The sequence below is a fragment of the Vulpes lagopus genome, chromosome 24, assembly GCF_018345385.1.
Source record: "Vulpes lagopus strain Blue_001 chromosome 24, ASM1834538v1, whole genome shotgun sequence".
Lineage (NCBI taxonomy): Eukaryota > Metazoa > Chordata > Mammalia > Carnivora > Canidae > Vulpes > Vulpes lagopus.
The window spans coordinates 32,395,986-32,418,160 of record NC_054847.1 but is presented as its reverse complement, the minus strand read 5'-3'; the positions used below and the strand labels follow the sequence as shown (position 1 = coordinate 32,418,160).

The 22,175-nt window shown below is 45.3% G+C and overlaps 1 protein-coding gene across 1 annotated transcript; it reads left to right on the top strand.

Annotated features, from left to right (window-relative positions):
* Positions 1-460: 460 nt before the first annotated feature.
* NMI (N-myc and STAT interactor) lies at positions 461-16,549 on the top strand. Its single transcript, XM_041739914.1, has 10 exons — positions 461-816; positions 3,071-3,117; positions 3,248-3,285; positions 4,906-4,995; positions 5,894-5,989; positions 8,519-8,681; positions 12,208-12,314; positions 12,402-12,588; positions 14,638-14,744; positions 16,280-16,549. Exons 4-10 carry the CDS (start codon positions 4,912-4,914, stop codon positions 16,463-16,465), a joined length of 930 nt encoding a protein of 309 aa, XP_041595848.1. The 5' UTR covers positions 461-816; positions 3,071-3,117; positions 3,248-3,285; positions 4,906-4,911; the 3' UTR covers positions 16,466-16,549.
* The last annotated feature ends 5,626 nt before the right edge of the window (positions 16,550-22,175 follow it).

Here is a 22,175-nt window from a genome sequence, read left to right as displayed (position 1 = left end):
AAGGACGGGGGCGGGGGGGAGGCCCGGGGGAGGAGGAGGGGGGGGAGGCCCGGGAAGGGGGCGGCCCCGGGAGGGGGAGGGGGGCCGCGGGGAGGGGGAGGCCCGGGGGAGGCCCCGGGGGAGGGGGGCCGCGGGGAGGGGGAAGCCCGGGGTAGGAGGAAGGCCCCGGGAAGGGGGAGGCCCGGGGAGGGGGGCCGCGGGGAGGCGCTGCAGGCTCCGGGCCGCCCCCGGGGGTCCCGCCGACGCCCCTGCGCAGCCCCTGCCCGCAGCGCCCCTGTCCCCGGCCGCCGCCCGTCCGCGGGGAGCCCAGAGGCCGCGGGAAGCGAAAGTGAAAGTCCTGCGGGAGGCGCGCCCCGGGGAGCGAGCGGGGAGCCGGCCCGGGCGTCCGCCTCCGGGTTCCCGCCGCCTCAGGGCCCCGCGGCTCCACCCGACGGACGCCCGCCCTGCGCCCGAGGTGGGTGCGCCCTGGGCTGGGGGGGCGGGGGCGGGGGCGGGGGGCAGCGGACGAGTCCCCCCGCGGCCCGAGGCGGCCGCGTGCGCCGGTGACCCTCCCCCTCCCCGCTTGAACCGGGAAAGGCCCGAGTCCCCTCCCGGCAGCGCTAGGGGCCCGGACCCCGACCCCTGGGGCCTCGCGCTCCCGGGCGGCTGCCGGGGCGGCTGCGGGCGCTGCGGCCACGCCTTCCTCCTGCACAACCTGCGACTGGGAGCTCAGTGTGGTCCCCGCGGCCCGCGGCACAGACGCCCTGGGGACAGGCGGGTGACACTGCTGGGGGCTGCCGAGGTGACAGGGCCGCTGTGGGCGGAGAGGCTGCTGAGGTGACAGGGGGCGCTGCTGGGGGAGGGGCTGCTGAGGTGACAGGGGCGCTGCTGGGGGAGGGGCTGCTGAGGTGACAGGGGCGCTGTGGGTGGAGGGGCTGCTGAGGTGACAGGGGGCGCTGCTGGGGGAGGGGCTGCTGAGGTGACAGGGGCGCTGTGGGTGGAGGGGCTGCTGAGGTGACAGGGGGCGCTGCTGGGGGAGGGGCTGCTGAGGTGACAGGGGGCGCTGCTGGGGGAGGGGGCTGCTGAGGTGACAGGGGCGCTGCTGGGGGAGGGGCTGCTGAGGTGACAGGGGCGCTGCTGGGGGAGGGGCTGCTGAGGTGACAGGGGGCGCTGCTGGGGGAGGGGCTGCTGAGGTGACAGGGGCGCTGCTGGGGGAGGGGGCTGCTGAGGTGACAGGAGGCGCTGCTGGGGGAGGGGCTGCCGAGGTGACAGGGGCGCTGCTGGGGGGAGGGGGCTGCCGAGGTGACAGGGGCGCTGTGGGTGAGGGGCTGCTGAGGTGACAGGGGCGCTGCTGGGGGAGGGGCTGCTGAGGTGACAGGGGGCGCTGCTGGGGGAGGGGCTGCTGAGGTGACAGGGGGCGCTGCTGGCGGGAGGGGCTGCTGAGGTGACAGGGGGCGCTGCTGGGGGAGGGGCTGCTGAGGTGACAGGGGGCGCTGCTGGGGGAGGGGCTGCTGAGGTGACAGGGGCGCTGCTGGGGGAGGGCTTGCTGAGGTGACAGGGGGCGCTGCTGGGGGAGGGGCTGCTGAGGTGACAGGGGGCGCTGCTGGGGGGAGGGGCTGCTGAGGTGACAGGGGGCGCTGCTGGGGGAGGGGCTGCTGAGGTGACAGGGGCGCTGCTGGGGGAGGGGCTGCTGAGGTGACAGGGGCGCTGCTGGGGGAGGGGCTGCTGAGGTGACAGGGGGCGCTGCTGGGGGAGGGGGCTGCTGAGGTGACTGGGGGCGCTTGCTGGGGAGGGGCTGCTGAGTGACAGGGGGCGCTGCTGGGGGAGGGGCTGCTGAGGTGACAGGGGCGCTGTGGGTGAGGGGCTGCTGAGGTGACAGGGGGCGCTGCTGGGGGAGGGGGCTGCTGAGGTGACAGGGGGCGCTGCTGGGGGAGGGGCTGCTGAGGTGACAGGGGGCGCTGTTGGGGAGGGGCTGCTGAGGTGACAGGGGGCGCTTGGGCCGAGGGGCTGCTGAGGTGACAGGGGCGCTGCTGGGGGAGGGGCTGCTGAGGTGACAGGGGGCGCTGCTGGGGTAGGGGCTGCTGAGGTGACAGGGGCGCTGTGGGGGGAGGGGCTGCTGAGGTGACAGGGGCGCTGTGGGCGGAGGGGCTGCTGAGGTGACAGGGGCGCTGCTGGGGGAGGGGCTGCTGAGGTGACAGGGGCGCTGCTGGGGGAGGGGCTGCTGAGGTGACAGGGGGCGCTGCTGGGGGAGGGGCTGCTGAGGTGACAGGGGCGCTGCTGGGGGAGGGGCTGCTGAGGTGACAGGGGCGCTGTGGGCGGAGGGGCTGCTGAGGTGACAGGGGGCGCTGCTGGGGGAGGGGCTGCTGAGGTGACAGGGGCCCTGTGGGCGGAGGGGCTGCGGAGGTGACACGGGGCGCTGCTGGGGGAGGGGCTGCTGAGGTGACAGGGGGCGCTGCTGGGGGAGGGGCTGCTGAGGTGACAGGGGCGCTGCTGGGGGAGGGGCTGCTGCAGTGACAGTGACCGCCAAGGTAGTGGCTTGGAAACCACACATTCGGGGCCCGGGTGGCGCCATGCCTGAGCCTGGGCCTGTGGCTCCGGGGTGTTCCCGGGTCCTGGGTTCGAGGCCCTCGCCAGGCTCCCTGCCCCGCGGGCCGCTGCCGCTGCTCTGCGCCGGGCCACAGGGTCTCTGCGTCAAGTAAATGAGTAGAGTCTTTACAAAGAAGCAGGGAAGGACGGGAGCGCTGTTCGGGGCGACGTGCTCCGTGCCCATGTTGGCCCCGTCGTGGGTTGGCCCAGGCCCCGTCGCCAGGCGCTGCGGGGAGCCGCCCGCGAGGTGCGGGCCCATGTGTGTGCAAGCCCGCGCACACGTACAGCCGCGTGTCTGTCCCCCTCTGCGTGCGGGGAGCCTGAGGTCACGCTCCCAGTGCCAGTGCCAGTGCAGAGCGGCCATTCCGGGTCCGTCCGTCTGTCTCTGAGGCGCGTGTCTGGCCGGGAGCACCGGCTCCTCTGACCCTCACTCCTTACTTGAAAATCCCCTTCATGCCCCTTGGGCCCGGGAGCTCCAGGCTTCTCGTAGTTTCCTGCTCCGCAGGTGGAAGAGCCGGTGCCCCGGAACCGGGCCCTCCCAGTGGAGGACAGGTGAGGCATCAGCAGCCGGTGCGCTGCGGTCCCCTCTGCTTCTGGACGCTGCTTGTGTGGACACTAACTTTTTTTTTTTTTTTTAACCAGTTTTCTATTTTCTTTTTCTTTTTCTTTTTTTTTTTTTAAGGAGGAAGAAATCTTTTCCCTGTTTCTTCTACAAGAAGGGTGAGAATCCAGCTACTGGAAATTTGAGAGGATTATATCACAAACCAGTTACTAAAGTGCTTCTGAGACAATAAAGACATGATACTCCTTTTCTCATGTTTGATCTGGGACCTTTCCATCTCAGTGAATTCATTTGCAGGCAAATGTCCTTTATTTTTTATTTTTTTTATTTTTATTTTTTTTGTGCCATGGATTCCTTCCCAGTCTGATAAAGCCCATGGGCCTTTAAAAATAGTTTTTAAATGTATAAAATAAAATATATAGAATTACAAAGGAAGCAAATTATATTGAAATACAATGATAAGAATATTAAAAACATCTTTGACATAGTAATATATATCAATATATTACAGTGTATTATAAGACCTGGTGGTGAGTTTAATGACTCTCATAATTTTGAAGGAAGGTTTTACACAAACAGCATTTCAGGATACCTGCAAGAGTTACAATGATTTTTGAAGATATTTGTGCCATTTTGGCAGCTTTGGTCACAGGTGCTGCAAAGACCATGTGGCTTCTTATTTGTACTCATATTTGAAGAGAATACTAACTTTTAATCAAAGATTATTAGAAGTAAAGATGTAATTTTTTTTCTTGTTTAGGTTTGTGGACTAGGGAGGATTTGTGAAAATGTACGTGAGAGGGGCTCCTGGGTGGCTCCATCAGTAAAGCATCTGACTCTTGATTTCAGCCTGGGTCTTGATCTCAAGGTCAGGGGTTTAAGCCCCACCTTGAGCCCCATGCTAAGTGTGGAGCCTACTTAAAAGTTTTTTTTGGGGGGGGGGATCCCCAGCTGACGCAGCGGTTTGGCGCCTGCCTTTGGCCCAGGGCGCGATCCTGGAGACCCCGGATCGAATCCCACGTGGGGCTCTCAGTGCATGGAGCCTGCTTCTCCCTCTGCCTGTGTCTCTGCCTCTCTCTCTCTCTCTCTCTCTCTGTGACTATCATAAATAAATAAATAAAAAGTTTTCTTTTCTTTTTTTTTTAAAGAACTACGGTAGGGACGCCTAGGTGGCTCAGGGGGTGAGCGTCTGCCTTGGGCTCAGGGTGTGACCCCAGGTCCTGGGATTAAGTCCCGTGTTGGGCTCCCTGCATGGAGCCTGCTTCTCCCTCTCCCTGTGTCTCTGCCTCTCTCTCTGTGTCTCTCATGAATAAATAAATAATATCTTAAAAAAAAACCAACTACTATACATGTAGAAGAGAGGTACTTGAGGGGGTCCTTTTTACTCCATTTACATTTGGAAAATGCAATAGGAAGAATTAGATGTTTAAATCAAAACCTTTGAAAAGACAAAAATTGAAATCTTTTCAAATGGGGCATCATATTATGATTAAGATATGAACCTCAAAGGAATATTAATGCCTGCTATTTTCTATTATTGTGTTGAAAAGCAAAGAATTTTTAGAATTCTTTTATACATTTACGGACGCTATAGTTATTTGAAATATAGACTTGGTTCAAATATAAGCCACATGACAATAAAGGCTTTGATGATAAGACAAAAGATATAGCAAAGAAGAGGCGTTTCTTCTGTAAAAAGGTAAAAGTTATTTCTTTCTTCTTGAATTTATATATATATGTACTATTTTTAAAAATATTTACTTTTTAACAATAATTAGGTAATCATGGCAGATGATGGACATAGGGAAAAACGAGTTTTTTGGGATCCTTGGTCAAGTGAAGAGGTAACTAAAAATGAACTAAGAAAGGTAAATATTACTAGATATTGTTAAAATTATTTTATATCTATAAGTTCTGCAGTGAAGCCTGTTTTATATGTGTTTGCCTAACATTACTTTGAATTTGGGAAGATATTAAGGTTTTCTTTTTTTTTCCCTTTTTTCTTTTTTTTTAGATATTAAGGTTTTCATTGTAAGGCTTAGAATATTAGCTATCTTTTCCTCCCCTCCTTCCTTTCTTTGATTTGCACCTAGAAGTTAAGGACTTAGTTAGCAATTATCTGATCAGACCCAAGAGGGAGACTCAGGTGGCTTGAGCCACTTACCCAGGGCCATATGTCTGGCATGTCTATACTGTGGGAATCACAGCAAAAAATTTTTTTAATTAATGCCAAGTAACATATGTCTACAATTACAGTGCAATTTCCTTATTTCCTTATTTTTTTAGAAATGTGTTTATTTATTTTAGAGAGAATGCAAACACAAGCTGCTGGGGGTGGGAGAAGAGGGAGATAGAGCCCCAAGGTGAGTCCATGCCGAGTGCAGAGCCCAACACTGCGGAGTCTCAGGACTCGGAGATCATGACCTGAGCTGACACCAATCAGACGCTCAACCGGCTGCGCCACCCAGGTGCCCCTAACTTAAAAGTGATATTGTTGTCACAAATGGCCAGGAAGGCAGTTAATAAGGTTGAGGTCTGGCTCTCAATCCATGCTCTACAAAATCATCTGTGACTTTGGTTTTGTAGAAAGGTAGTTTCACTGCTTGTATAGAGGAAATAATAATACTTGTCAGAAGTAGAAGAATCAATAGGTCATGATGTCTTCCTTCGCCTTTATTAGGGTGATAGGAATGTAGCTTCTTGGATTCATTTAGAAGAATGAGGTCAGCGGCTGTTTAATTTTTTGGTGCTGTTTGACTTTTTTAGAGATTAACTGACAGATTCACAAAGGAAAATATTCAACTAAAGGAAGAGATCCAAAGGCTCGAAGCTGAGTTACAAGAGGCCACCAGAAACTCCCAGGTATCTCTAATTATTTTATGTGTCACATTTTTAGTTGACACCATTTTTCAGAAAAGCCAATTTAATGATACAGAATTCACCTTTGAAACATTGTGGTCATTGTCTCTCTGTGTCAAATAAAGTCTTTAAAAAAATAAAAATAAAAAACATTGTAGCCATTGATGGCACCATGGTTTGTAGTAGCTCTAAAATGAAAACAACTCAACTCTCCATAGTAGAATGAATTATTAAATTGAAGTGTATTGACAAAATGGAATACGACACAGCGACAATGAACAGAATATAACCACATGCAAGCCTCATGGATGAACTTCATAAGCACAGTGTTGAGCCAAAAAAGATAAACGAGGGCATATCATGTACTTGCATTTAAATAAGCACAAGAGCAGGGTGTTAGAAGTTAGCATCTGGTTGCCCTTGGAGGCAGGTAGGAACTGGAAGGGAACCAAAGGAGGCTTCTGGGGTGTTGGTCATGTTCTGTTTATTGATCAGGGCTCTGGTCACATGCATGTGATCACTTTGTAAAATTTCATCTGGCTGTATATTTCTGATAATACACATTTAAAATTTTTGTATATGCTTTTATTTTTTAATGTATGTGTATGTTAATGCAAAAACAAAAAAAATATTGGTCGTTATCAGTCACTTTTGGATCAAATTATTGGTCTTCTCACTAAATTCTTTTATTGCTCTTCTAATCCAAGTAATTTAAATGAATTTCACAGTTTTTATAAAAAATCGGACATATGTCTTCACCATTTAAATTTTCTCCGAAATTTTCCTGTATTTGAATTAGACATAACTTTTCACCCCTTTTTGCTTTCTTTTTTAAGATTTTATTTATTTATTTGAAAAAGAGCAAGAGAATGAGAAAGAGAAAGAGAGAGAGAGCATGAGCAGAGGGTAGGGGCACAGGGAAGGGGGAGGAGCAGACTCCCTGCTGAGCTGGACTTGACCTCAGGACCTGAGTCAAAGACAGACACTTAGCCGACTGGGCCACCCAGGTGCCCCTCTCCCCATTTTTGTCCATAACAACTCATTGTTCAGACAAACAAGCAAACACCTGTCTTTAAACAACTTAAATGCTTAAAACGTTGTCACTTTTTGTTTCTGAAATGGGGGGTAGGATATTGAATATCTGGAAGTGAGGTTCCCGTGTTTATGGGACGTAGGGAACACTCCGTTACCGTCCTGGCTGGAGAGGAATCACTTCACCCTCTAACTCACGGGGCCTTGGGAACCCAGCCAGTTCAGCCAGTCCGATTTCCAGAGGACTGAAACTGAGGTCTAGAGAGCATAGGTGAGTTGCTCCTGGCCAAGTGTGCCCAAGACCAAAATCAGGCACTCTCGTTCCAGAAAGCTCTCGACTTTTCAGAGTATATTGGGTATTTCCACATTATTGGGAAACACTGCCTTTTCTCAGACACTGCCAGTTGTTTTGAAATTGGACTTACAGTAATCAAATTCTACAGAGGTTAAGTGTGAAGATACAGGGCAAATGTGAGAAATGTGAAATTAGGTCAAATAACTTATTGACTCTTTCTAACCCCTTTGTGAGAACACAAACATTTTCTTGCAGCGTGTAAAATGATTATGGGAAATAGAAATGCAAACAACATGGGGTGCCTGGGGGGCTCAGCGGTTGAGCGTCTGCCTTCAGCCCAGGCCGTGATCCCAGATTCCCAGGATCCAGTCCCATGCTTCCCGCAGGGACCTGCTTCTCCCTCTGCCCGTGTCTCTGCCTCTCTCTCTCTGTGTCTCTCAGGAATAAAAAAAGAAAGAGAGAAAGAAAGAAATGCAAACAACAGATTCATTTGTGCATTTATTTTTTTTTTTTTTTTTTTTTTGTGCATTTATATATAGTTGTGTATGTCTGGTAATCCCAGTGATTTTAACAGATAAGTCTAACCATGTAACTTTACCCTTCAGCTTACGAATTTTGTTGGTGGTGTCCCTTCGCATTTTTACAGACCTAAGTTTGATAATGGTTAAAAAATTGATGGGCAGGTATTGGAGAAAGGGGAATTTAAATTTGATAATTAAAACATAATTCAGGAGTCTTTCTTTTGGGATGAAATTATCCGGGTTGGCTATCAAAATACACATGGCATATACTCAACTATTTTATACTGCTTTGTCGTGAACGTATGTCTAATGATTCCCTTGTAAGAGAGCCTATTATTAGTACGGTTGTTTAAGAGGTACTCCTCTACAGGAGTGATGTAGGCTTTAGAATCTAACACCATACAATATTGGCTAGTTTAAACATTGATTAGAAAAAGTGAGAGATTACATATTTATAATTTCATCTGGGAAATAATATTAAAGGATCAGCATCTGATTACATTCCCGAGTACTTACCTAGGAAGAAGTAATTACTAAAGATATTAAATAAGACTGCACTTGGTATTCTGTGGGATTCTGAAATCAGTGGAGGATGAATTATTGGATGATCAAATCACATTATCACAAGGAGGGCTTAAGTTATTTCTTGTCTTGATTTTAATCAAACATTTCTGTTTAAATTAGATTAAAGAGGATATTCCTGAAACAAAGGTGAAGTTCACATCTTTAGAGAACCCTGAGACTGACAGCCAGTTTTTAAACATCTCCTGTTCATTTCAAGTGAGCTCGCCAATTTTTTATGAGCTACAGAAAGGGCAAGCTCTTATCACCTTTGAAAGTGAAGAAGGTACGAGTAATGTTCAAAAATTTGACTATGTTGGGGATCCCTGGGTGGCTCAGTGGTTTAGCGCCTTCCTTTGGCCCAGGGCACGATCCTGGGGTCCCGGGATTGAGTCCTACGTCGGGCTCACGGTGTGTGGCCTGCTTCTTCCTCCTCCTGTGTCTCTGTCTCTCTCTCTCTCTCTCTCTATCATAAATAAATAAATAAATAAATAAATAAATAAATAAATAATTAATTAAATAAATCTTAAAAATTTTTTTTTACTATGTTGCTTTTGGAAATTGCTGAGACTTCCAAAGAGCTTTCTTAGATATTTGGCTATTGCTTTAAAATTTTTACATCTATCATCTCATCTCATCTCATCTCATCTCATCTCATCTCATCTCATTTCATCTCATGGCGATACCTTGGGGCAGACAGGATTATCCTCATTTGATGATGAGAAAACTGGGACATTAACTGCCATGAATGTGATCACCTGTTGAGAACATGACGATCCTGGGACTCAAGCCCAGGTGTTGTGACGTCCAATACCAGTGTCTCTCTGCTCCACCTGCTACCTCCAAATGGTGTTAGCAAGAATGTCTTAAGCTGATAGAGCTCCATAGAGTTCCCCCAGAGTTCTCACAGATGGCTCCTCTTACGCTCACGTGACCGAGAAGAGAGTTACTATTTATTTACTTATTTTTAAAGATTTTATTTATTTATTCATGAGAGATATATATAGAGAGAAGCAGAGATACAGGCAGAGGGAGAAGCAGGCTCCATGCAGGGAGCCCGACAGGGGACTCGATCCCAGGTCTCTAGGATCATGCCCTGGGCCGAAGGCAGGCGCTAAACTGCTGAGCCACCCAGGGATCCTGAGAGTTACTATTTACATATTATAGCTAAGGACACAGATTCTTGGGTGTGTAAGTGACTTACCTAAGGGCACATGACCAGTGAATGGAAAGAGCCCAAGAGTCAGCGATTTGGAAACGGGCCCTGACGTTTGCTGAGTCTGCTGTAGGACCCTGTTCCGAGCCGGAGCATGCTAGGGAGGACAATCTGGCCTTCAGTGCCAACGTTGCCCATTTTTAGATATGGGATTTGGGTTGGGTTCTTTCTGAATCTCAGAGTTTTCTGGCAGGCCTTAAGACAGTGCCTACTTTATGGGGTTGGGCTGAGTATTAAATCAGAAATGCTGTTACACGGTGTCTGACACAAAATAAACAGTAGATGTTAGCAGTCATTATTGCCACTCCTTGGGAGTTTTCCAGATAAGGAAACTGAAACTTAGGAAAGATAGAGAACTTGTTCAAGGTCCATACGGTTAAAAATCGCGAAACTGAGAGCCACACCTTGAGTACCCATGAGCATTGTACTGGACCAACAGTCCTCACAGCAGGTCACTCTCTCCAGCTTTTATTCTTGTATCTGTCCAGTTATGGGGTGGGATTGGACGGTTTTAAGCCCTTCCAGTGTTCATATTCTGAGAATCTAGGATTATAACTTGTATCTCCTTAGACCTGGTCTGTCACTACAGCCTGAATAGAAATATTAAAAAGAAGAGCATCTTAGCAGATCAGCATATGCACCCACTGTCGGTTCACCTTGGGTCCACCTGGGTCTGCGCTGCAGCCGAGGGCAGAGACGGGGGCCAGGGGCCCTGTGTAGGCAGTTGGCAGTGGTAATGGAGATACAATTATCTCACAAAAGACAGAAGAGAGGATGTGGGAGGCGGGAATTCTCAGCTGCATCAGATCACCAGATGTTGGAGGCTGGGGAGGAGGGTGTGGGAGAGAAAGAGGATCATCTAAGGATGACTTCGTTGGCAGTTTCTGTTATTGTTGCCTGTTGTCATTAACAAAAGAAAGTCATAATTCAAGTTATGGAGTCATATCGTGGTACAGTGAGTGTGAATTCCCACATGGCTGCGCCCTGCCTCTCGGCCTGTTTCGTCCTTCAGCCGCGGTGTGTCTGGTTGTCACGAACAAATGACATTTGTCAGGCTGGGGTGGGCATCCCTTATCTTTGTGACAAATTAGTGTAAGCGGCCCTGTGTTAACCACTGAAACGTTATAAACTCTCATGTCCCACAATTAGAAATGAAATGCACACCCACATTCATTTTAAACTGAAATGTCGCTGCTGTCTGGATTTCTAATGATTTGGGGCATAACTACAGTACTGAGCCTCTCCCATGCGCACAGATAAATTGGCTTTGATAGTTTTGTGACTGGTACAGGCTATCATTTTAAATAAATGATCTCAAGACATTCTAGCAAAAGGAGAATTCCTCATTAAATACAGCCAAAAATAAATAAATAAATAAACACTGCCAAAAAATAAAAAAGACTCACACTTTGATGTTCAAGCTTATGTGGTCTTTAATATGTCATCCTTAGGAAAGACGAAAATGAACATTTATTTCTTTGGTGTTTATAGCATATCAAAGAGGAGTGGCAAATGATAAATAAGATTGTCAGAATGCCACTGGCCCACACAACTTTTTCCAGCTTACTCAACGCCGAAGAAGTTTCTGGCTGTGCTTTAATTAATGCACTAAGGGAATTCTCTCATCATTCTGTTAACAGGAATTCCAAAGGGCGTGTGGCTGAGCTGAAATAATAGATGAATTTCTGAAGCATCACCAGGCTTATCTCTTAAGAGATGAATCTGGAACTTGATGAGATTTTCTACATTATACTTTTTTTCCAGTTTTGCTGAGAAATCATTGATACATATCACAGTCTAAATTTCAGGTGTATGGCATGGTGATTTGCATATATTGTGAAATGGTGACCGAAGCAGGTGTAGCCAACATCTATCTTCTCATATAGATGCAATAAACAGAGCTCTTATAGATTCAACAAAAGGGGCAAAAAACTTTTTTTGCTTGTAATGAGCATGCTTAGGATCTGGTCTTGTAATAAGCTCTCCTGGATAACACACAGCAGCGTTAGTTGTGGTCACCATGTTGTACATTACATCCCTGGAACTTATTTATCTTTTAACTGGAAGTTTGTACCTTTTTGACTACTTTGTGATTTTTGCTGATATATTTTGACATTTCAATATTAATATATCTATTTGCCACTTTGGTGACAAGACCATTATCACTTGAAAGTCCTAGGAAAATTTTTTAAAACATTAGATCCTTTAAGATTAAAGGACATTTAAAATACCTATAATAATTTGTTTCTTAAACCAAAAGTGAAAACATCTATTAAAATCCTGGCAATTAGGGGGATCCCTGGGTGGCTCAGCGGTTTGGCACCTGCCTTTGGTCCAGGGTGTGATCCTGGAGTCCCGGGATCGAGTCCTGCATCAGGCTCCTGGCATGGAGACTGCTTCTCCCTCTGCCTGTGTCTCTGCCCCTCTCTCTGTCTCTCTATGTCTCTCATGAATAAATAAATAAAATCTAAAAAAAAAAAAAGAAAGTTTAAAAAAAAAAAAAACCCGGATTCCAGCTCAAACTTCTCAGCCTTAAAAAAAAAAAAAAAAAAAAAAAAAAGATCCTGGCAATTAATACTCCGAAATTATTTTTCAGTTGCCCAAAATATCATCAGGATGGGGAAACATCATATACAGATAGAAGATGTAGATGTGGAGATTGTGGCCAAGCCAGTTCCATTAAATTCAGGAGTCAGATTCCAGGTAACATGGTGATTAAGGCTTGTTAGGATTCTGTTGGGTGTGAACACTCTTCTCATCCGTATTCCTGAACATGAACTGATTTCCCAGGTCCATGAAGAAGTGTCTAAGGTGAAGATCAATGTTAGTGAAATTCCCGACGCACTGCCTGAGGACCAGATGAGAGACAAGCTGGAACTGAGCTTCTCTAAGTCCCGGAACGGAGGTGGAGAAGTGCTGTGTGTGCAGTACCATAGGCCATCCCGCAGCGCCGTGGTCACCTTTATGGAGGCTGGAGGTAGTCACCCGTGGAGGCAGCTCCGAAAGACTCTACCGTTCAATCGTGTGCTGCCATTTATTTTCTATTCTTTTTCCATTTTTTTTTTTAAACATGTATTTATTTTGGAGAGTGAGAGAGAGCAAGGCGGGAGGGGCAGGGAGAGGGAGAGTCTTCGGCAGCCCCGTGCTGGGCGCAGAGCCCCGTGGAGAGGCTCCATCTCACAACTTTGAGGTCAGGACCTGAGCAGAAACCAAGAGTGTGACACTTAAACAACTGTACCACCCAGGCACCCCTATGATCTGCCGTTTCTGAAAGTATTCCTTTTCTGTTCTTTTTTTGGAATTTACTTGACAGCATAATAATAGGGGATTTTTTTAAAAAAATGTTATAAAATGGTAGGGTCCTGAAAATGATTTCTGTGAATGCTACTGAGAATAATACTACATATAACAGGTACTTCAATCCTATTGCATCCTCATCCTTCATTCTAGTGCCCAAGGACATGGGCATGTATTTCCTCTGAACCGCAGCACAACTCTGGAGATCCGTGTTATACTCACTTCATTGGTGAGGAAACGGAGTCCTAGGGACAGTAAATAACTTACCCCCAATCACAGTGAGTATGTGGCAGAGAAATCTAAAAATGTATATATAGAAAACCGTCACTTCCATCCCATCAATTTTGACAGATGAGGGTCTCTTAGGTGGAGAGAATAGATTGCAGGGAAGACAAGCTGTTACCTTTATAGGTAGAAATGGATTTTTACTCAATCATCTGAGCGATATTTACATTCTTATGATTAAAAATATAAAATTCTACAGATGCTTTTGTTAATGTGCCCAAGTGATTCTCCAAGGAAAAAATATCTTACTCCAGTTAATCCAGTTTTTAGGGTTTCTCCTGGGATTGCACATGTAATAGAAATCCAGTGATACAATTTAAAAAATACTGACTGTTTTTCATAAGAGAGTAACACATTCTTTTCAAAGAAAATTGAGATAATAGAGAAGAACATTAATTTAGTAAAAATGGAGACATTTCACTACACGTCCCTTCTTCTACTGTGTAGTTAGTTATGGTTAGTTGAATGTCTTTCTAGATCTTTCTGGAATTGCTGGAGCATATGGTGATTCTATGTTTAATGTTTTGAGGAACTGCCATACTGCTTTCCACACTGGCTGTAGCATTTTATGTTCCTATTAACAGTGAACCAGGGATTCAGTTTCTCTACATCCTCACCAGCAGGGGCCTGCTCTCAACCACCGCACCATATTGCTCACCCGAGATGGACTGGGGAGAGGAGAAAAAGCAAAGTGATAGGATATTCCTAAGAACTGTTTCTGTTAAACTTTATGCAATCTGAAACATTACCTATTTTCCCTCTAGGAGAAAAATGCTGCTAAAAATAAGTCTGGTTATTCTTTGTGTTAGAGGAAACTGATGAATTTTTGTTACTTGCCTTCACTTTCTAGATGACATCCAACCGCCCCACCCCGCCCCCGTTGGTTAACATCATTATATCAGTTTACTGAATAATATTATATATTAGGTGCAAGACGCCTAAGTAATTTTATATATAAAAATATAAGAATAAAATAATTTATATTGTGTATATTGTAAAAAATATATATGTATAATATTCTTTTTTTTATTTTTTTTAATTTTTTTTTTATGTATAATATTCTAATCATAATTTTCAATTATGCTTCTTGAGAAACTGGGAAACTCACATGTTGTTAGGATGAAGGGGTTACATTTTTGCAGGTGGTTATTGCATTTTGTGTACCTCAGGGTAGATCTGTCTGAGGCCATCACAGCCCTTCCATTGATTGCAGTGGATAGTTCAAGATGGAAGGATCTGTTTAAACCCATTATTGTTTGGACTCATATTTTTCAAAATACACAATTTTGTATTTTTGTGTGTACTGTGGATCGTAGAATTCTTAAGAACATAATCACTCAAATTCACTGTGTAGTGTGGTGTTCTGTTTGAAGGAAGTTTTAACTTTGGTTAAAAATGTCTGTGATATAAAAAAGAAAATGATTTTTTAAAAATTTACTTCCAGTTGCTGACAAGATTTTGAAAAAGAAAGACTATCCGCTTTATATAAATGAAAACTGCTACAACGTCATTGTTTCTCCATACACAGAAACACATTTGAAACACTTTCAGGTAAAGTCGTCTCTTTTCTTTCATTTTGGGAACTTACTGCTCAACCCCACCCCACAAAAAATAGAAAAGTTGTGAGTCTGCTAATGTTGAATCTTATTAGTGAGCAACAGCAAAATAGTTTCTTCATATCTGCTTGCTGCAAAATAAGTTTCTCTTTTTAAAAAGTATTTTAATGCAAAACCGTACCGTATTCTATTCCTTACACACTTCTTAAAACCTGAAATTATTCAGATAATGGCATCATATTTTTGCGTGTGGAGACATAGCTGCATTTCTCTCATGTGTTTACTGTCATTGGGCATTAAAACTAATTCTTTCTACTCATTTTCTCTGAACTCACTATGTTTACCCCGACCTGTTCCTTTTCTCTGTGGCTTCCTTGGGTATTATTTATTATTTATTATTTATTTTTTTAAATTTGCAGTAAGCAAAATTTTATTTCAAAATCGTATTTTGCTGTATAGTTCTTAAAATATGTTATAGAACATCATGTAGGTATTCTTTAATACTTTAACATATATTTTATTTATTTTATTTTTATTTTTTAATAATAAATTTATTTTTTATTGGTGTTCAATTTGCCAACGTACAGAATAACACCAAGTGCTCATCCCGTCAAGTACCCCCCTCAGTGCCTGGCACCCATTCACCCACACCCCATGCCCTCCTTCCCTTCCACCACCCCTAGTTCATTTCCCAGAGTTAGGAGTCTTTATGTTCTGTCTCCTTTTCTGATATTTCCTACCCATTTCTTCTCCCTTCCCTTCTATTCCCTTTCACTATTATTTATATTCCCCAAATGAATGAGAACATATAATGTTTGTCCTTCTCTGATTGACTCATTTCACTCAGCATAATACCCTCCAGTTCCACCCACGTTGAAGCAAATGGTGGGTATTTGTCGTTTCTAATGGCTGAGGAATATTCCATTGTATACATAAACCATATCTTCTTTATCCATTCATCTTTCGATGGACACCTGGAAAACTGTGTGGAGGTTCCTCAAAGAGTTAAAAATAGACCTGCCCTACGACCCAGCAATTGCACTGTTGGGGATTTACCCCAAAGATACAGATGCAATGAAACTCCAGGACACCTGCACCCCGATGTTTATAGCAGCAATGTCCACAACAGCCAAACTGTGGAAGGAGCCTCAGTGTCCTTCCTTGGGTATTAAACCGCAGCCCTATCCACCTGGTCACCCTCCTGAAAGCCACTCAAATGCTCAATTCTTAGTTTTGCTCCACCTCCCCCATTCATGCGGCCACTTGGTGCTTCTGCTTGCACCTCTGACTATCCTCTCCTGGTCCTTCTGTCCGCAGCGATGCCTCTTTCCTCTGCTCGTCCTAATGCCACCGGTTATCTTCCCGAAACTCAGACCCACCTCGGATATTCTCTTCCTGCAACATCTCCCTGAGGCTCTTGTCTCTTCCAAGATAAGGTCCCAAATATTAGGCAGAGCTTATCAATATGAAGTTTTAGACCTCAAAGCTCTTGGAACGTTTTCTATTCATCTTTTAAACTTTCCTTCTTAGGTGTTTTCGGGAATATCGGAAAAGACGGTGCTTCTGACTGGGATGGAAGATCTTCAGATGATGGATGAAGAAATTTTGCAGGATTTAGTTAACATTCACTTTCAGCGGGAGAAGAATGGAGGTGGAGAAGTAGAAGTGGTCAAATGTGCTCTAGACCAACCTTGCATAGCGTACTTTGAAGAATAGAGGCAGGAGATTATATGGCTGGTAGAGCCTCTGAGCCCAAATCACCGTCAATATGTGACAAAAATAAATATCCTTTTCCTTTAAGGATATTAAGACCTGAATTCTTTAGTGCCCATTTATTCTTAGATACAAAATATATTTCCGTGTTTTTGAATTCCTCTTTGTTTCAAACTCTGGGGCATGTTTACAATACGTACTATGTGCACTGTATTAAAAACAGTTCTGTTTATTCATAAGTTATGTGGATCGGGGCCACGTCTCTTGAAATCAACCATAAGTGATGCAATTGTCCCCCTGCTGTGTTGGCTCATTTGGTCTGGGGCATGAGGGCCAATTCTCTTTTGGCCCTGGATCCACCAGTATGCAGACTTGACTCTGAACATTTCCCCCAAAGAAACGTTATATTCAGCTCTTTGTGATCTCTGTAGACTTTGAATTTCAAGGGACTTCAAGAGCAATCATTTCCCACTTTCCCATTGTGTAGCATGCTGTTCCACAGCCCCAAAAGTATTTTTCAGAGCTGAGTGTGGTCTTTTCACATAAATTTTCTTCACCCAGAGTATCAAGTGTCCCCTGATTCTTTCATCTCCAAATAGAACTTGCAAAGGCCATAATTTCCCTTCTTTTACACTTTTAATGGAAAAAATAAGGGAATGCCGTCCTTGGAATAAAGGGAGAAGTAAATGCAAAGCTAGAGGCTCATCACTCATCATGCTAGATGCTAAGGAATGCCTGAAGAGGAAAGCACAGCAGCTGCCTTTTAGGGGCTTACATTTTAGTTTGAGAGAGACCCAGTTCATTAGCATCCCACTGTTTCTAAGTTGTAGAAATTAAACAGTGAAATGCAAGGTTCTTATTTAGAGAAGGTAAAATTCTCTTTGGTAAAGAATGTTTGAACGGCTTTTATCCTAATATGGTATGTTACATAAAGAGCAAACAGTGGAAGTAAGTTCATATTAAAATGCTGGCAGAAATAAAATGTTTTAAAAAAATTCTAAGCCTAAACCTACCCAGTGCTGCCTGCCATCTAAAATAAAGGGAAAGCTAAAAGCAAAAGAAAGCAAAACAAAACCCCAAAACCGAAAGACGCTTGCTTTGCTTCTGATATTTTATTTTAACGGTTTTTAAAAATTTAAATTCAATTTGCTGGGCACACATGGGTGGCTCAGTTGGTTGAGCATCTGCCTTTGGCTCAGGTCATGATCTCAGGGTCCTGGGATCGAGTCCTACAGGGAGCCTGCTTCTCTCTCTGCCCCCGCACCCCTTCTGCTCTCTCTCAATTGCCCTCTCTCTCCCTTGCTGTCTTGCAAATAAATAAATAAAACCTTTTAAAAAATAAATTCAATCTGCCAACATATAGCATATCACCCAGTGCTCATCCCATCAAGTGCCCCCCTCAGTGCCTGTCACTCAGTCACCCCGTCCCCCCGCCCTCCTCCCCTTCTGCAACCCTCCGTTTGTTACCCAGAGTCAGGAGTCTCTCATGGTTTGTCTCCTCTAATTTTTCCCACTCAGTTCCCCTCCTTTCCCCTATAATCCCCTTCACTATTTCTTATATTCCCCAAATGAATGAGAGCATATAATGTTTGTCCTTCTCCGATTGACTTACTTCACTCAGCATCATGCCCTCCAGTTCATCCACGTCGAAGCACATGGTGGGTATTCATCGTTTCTAATGGCTGAGGAATATTTCATTGCATACAGAGACCACAGCTTCTCTATCCATCATCTGTCAGAGGACGCCAAGGCTCCTTCCACAGTCTGGCTATTGTGGACATTGCTGCTATAAACATTGGGGTGCAGGTGTCCTGGCGTTTCCCTGCATCTGTATCTTTGGGGTAAATTCCCAGCAGTGCAATTGCTGGGTCATAGGGCAGATCTATTTTCAACTCTTTGAGGAACCTCCACATAGCTTTCCAGAGTGGCTGCACCAGGTCACATTCCCACCAACAGTGCAAGAGGGATCCCCTTTCTCTGCATCCTCTCCAACATTTGTTGTTTCCTGCCTTGTTAATTTTCTCCATTCTCACTGGTGTGAGGTGGGATCTCATTGTGGTTTTGATGTGCATTTCCCTGATGGCGGGTGACGCGGAGCATTTTCTCACATGCTTGTTGGCCGTGTTTATGTCTTCTTTGGAGAATGGCCCATTCATGTTCAGAGTAACTACTGAAAGGTATGAATTTAGTGCCACTGTGTTACCTATACAGTCCTTGTTTCTGTAGATTGTCTGTTTCTTTGGGCTCCCTCTTTGCTTACAAGATACCCCTTACTATTTCCTGCAGGGCTGGCTTGGTGGTCACATATTCTCTCAGTTTCCGTCTGTCCTGGAAGCTCTTTATCTCTCCTTCTATTCTGAATGAGAGCCTTGCTGGATAAAGCATTCTTGGCTACAGGTTCTTCTCATTTAGGACCCTGATTACATCAGGCCAGCCCTTTCTGGCCTGCCAGGTCTCTGTAGATGGGTCTGCTGTTAATCGAGTATTTCTCCCACTGTATGTTAGGAATCTCTTGTCTTGAGCTTCTTTCAGGATTTTCTCTTTATCTCTGAAATTTGCAAGCTTCACCATTACATCAGGATGTTGATCAGTTTTTATTGATTTTGTGAGGGGTCCTCTCTTGATTATGAATACCTGCTTCCTTCCCCAGATTAGGGAAGTTCTAGCTATGATTTGCTCAAATATACCTTCTGGTCCTTTACTCTGTCTCTGCATCCTCTGGAATTCTAATAATATGGACTTTTTTTTTTTCAAACTATCACTTAATTCTTGGAGTCTCTCCTTGTGGGCTCTAAGTTATTTTTCTCTTTTCCTCAGCTTCTTTCCTTTCCATCAACTTGTCTTCTCTGTCATTTATTCTCTCTTTTGCCTCATTTGCCCGAGCTGTTAGAGCATCCAGTTTAGACTCCATCTCAGAGCATTTTTAATTTTGACCTGATAAGATCTCATCTCTGCTCTAAGAGATTCTCTACAGTCTTTTATGCTCTTTTCAAGCCCAACCAGTGACTTTATAATTGTAATCCTGGACTCTATGTCTGACATCTTGCTTAAATCCATTCTTTCTTTCGTGGTGAATTCTTCCTTCTAGTCATTTTGTCCAGTGAAGAATGGCTGTGTGATTCAGCAGAGTAAAAAATATCAACCATGACCCAAGCAAAATACACACTAGATAATTCTGAAGACATTAGGAGCCAGAAATTAAAAGGAAAAAGACAAAGAAAACAAAAAAACAGAGAGAGAGAGAGAGAGATTGAGAGAGAGAAAGAACAAAAAAAAAAAAAAAAAGGATTGGATTGGAAAGGAGAGAGAACATAGTCTCTCGGACTGGACCAGGGCGATCCACTTGGTTCTAAGTGTATTTTGGTCTTTGTGTTTGAAGATACTAAATTCAAAATCTATTTTAAAAAAAAGCAAAAGTTATATATATGCAAAAAGAAAATTGAATACAGTGAAAGGAAGCCAAAGGTGAAGAATATATCTATAACATGTCATTGTAAAATACAAAAATTAAAAAAGAAAAGACCTAAAAAAGAGTTGATAAAATAATAAATTAGTTGAGATAGGAAAAAACGAAAAAATACTGGAAACTTAATCTGAAAGATAAGAGAGAAACCTCGAGTCCTAGATACTATTTTCCCCCAGTCCTAGTGTTTTCAGTGCTGTTTGGTCAGGAGACTTGCTGTTCCCCTGTCCTTCCAGCTGGTGTTCTGGGGGAGGGCCTGCTGTGCTGATCCTCAGGTGTGTGCACCTGTGTGGAGCTGTGCGGCCCCGTTCCAGTCGGCTTGGTGTGAGCTGTTGGCGGTGTGAGGTCTTCACTGCCTGAAGGCTTTCCCTGCATCTCTTGAGGGCAAAAGGGAAAAAAAAAAGAAAGCCCAGGAGCCAGGAGGTCCCAGCGTGTGCCCACCTCCAGATGCTGTCCCCCCTGTCCACCCAAACCCTGCTGGGGGCAGGTGGAAGGGACGCTGCTTTGTGAAATTTGCAGGATGCAGGGGAAGGTTCTGCACTCATGTGGACCGCCCCCCCTGCCCACTTGGCTTGTGCGCCTTGCAGGGCCCTGGCATGGAGACCTTGACCCAGAGGGTGCACCTCTGCACAGCCTCCTCCAGGGGAAGCGGGGCCCCTTGCTGCTGTCCTGGCCTCTGCACGATGCTGCTGCAGGTCGTGTAGACCAAGCTGAGCCTCCCGCAGACCTGCGGCCCAAACCTGCAGCCCGCTGTGGGGCTGGGGCGGCCGCGTAGGCTGCAGGGCCTGTCCTCCCTGTGTCTTAGACATACTGGGCCACCGCCACTCCTGCACCTGCCGCCTCTGGGGCCCCGTCCAGGCAGGAGCACACTTCTAAAGGCCCAGGTTCAAGCCCCAGGGCTGAGCCCTGGTCCTGCAGCACCCCAAGCCTCCCTCCCCCACCCGGCCTACCTTTTCTGCCCTCCTATTTGTGGAGTTCCAATGTTCTTCCTTCATGTCTCAGGTTGGGTTCTAGAGTGTGCAGGGTGGCCTGAGGGTCATCTAGCCAAATGTAAGGGACCAGATGCCATGAGGGCTCCTCCTCCGCTGGCATCTTGCCTCTCTGCCTTGGTTTTAAGTGTGAAGGCTGTTGTGCTGCCGTCAGAAGTACTCACTGCTTTCACTTTTCTCTTCGGAATTAGAGATTGTGTCTAAACACTGGGCAAGTTCTAATAAATTCTCATCTTCACTGTTTTAGGGGGAAACAATCTCTCATATGTTACTTCTTTGGGAATCGAGTGTATAAAATTATTTTAGGCTCCTCAAAATATTAAGAAAAATTTAGAGGACGTATCTAATTTTGATTGGTATGATCTCACTGGCACACAAGGTGTCATTTTTATAGTCTGAGGCTGACTGCCAATTAGAAATAAATTTTTTCCCTAGTATTTAGGACAAAGTTTGCAATAGTCACTTCTGTTTCTTTTGAGGGGCCTTCTTCAGACAGTAAAATAAATGATTTCATTCAATTCTATATATCCACAATGATTTTTTTGTAATAAGTATTACTTATTGTGGAAAATTAGACTTTTCCCCTGGGCTCCTTTCACCATTGCATCCTGGGGTGATCTGGTTAGATCCCAGAAATCAAGCATCAGCTCTCCTGCTTATTTCTAGAGTTTTAGAGATTTTATAGGAGGAAAATTGCCTTTGAAAATTTACCGAAAACTGTATTGGCTACTGCATATTAAGTTAGGAAGCCTTAAACTGTGTGTCTAGGATGAGATCGTCCCACTTAATGTGTGAAAAGACACTGTCAACATGAATCAGGAAAGATGATATGTGGAATCACAAGTCCCTCTTGCCCTTTGTGGATTTATTAGTCAAAATAGCCTCGGTTATGCTGTCCTAACAACACCGGATCTCAGAGGCCTAACAAAACAGAAGTTTAGCTCTCGTTCGTGTTGAATGTCCAACACAGGTTGGTAAGGGAGTCTTTTTGTCCGAATCAAGAAGGCCTCATCTGGAGACACACTTCCAGAAACAAGCAAGTGGGGAAAAAGGAGTCTGTGGTGTCTTACACCAGGAATTAAATGCTGCAATTTAGAAGTGAGGATGTCATTTTGTTTCACATCTCATTGGCCAGAAGCAGTCATCTGACTTCCCTGAGTCGTAAAGGGACTGGAAAATTCTGTATTGTAAAAATGAGGAGAACCAGATACAGGTGAGCCGGAATATTATTGAGTGTAGTCTTTCCTGTCCTACTGATCGT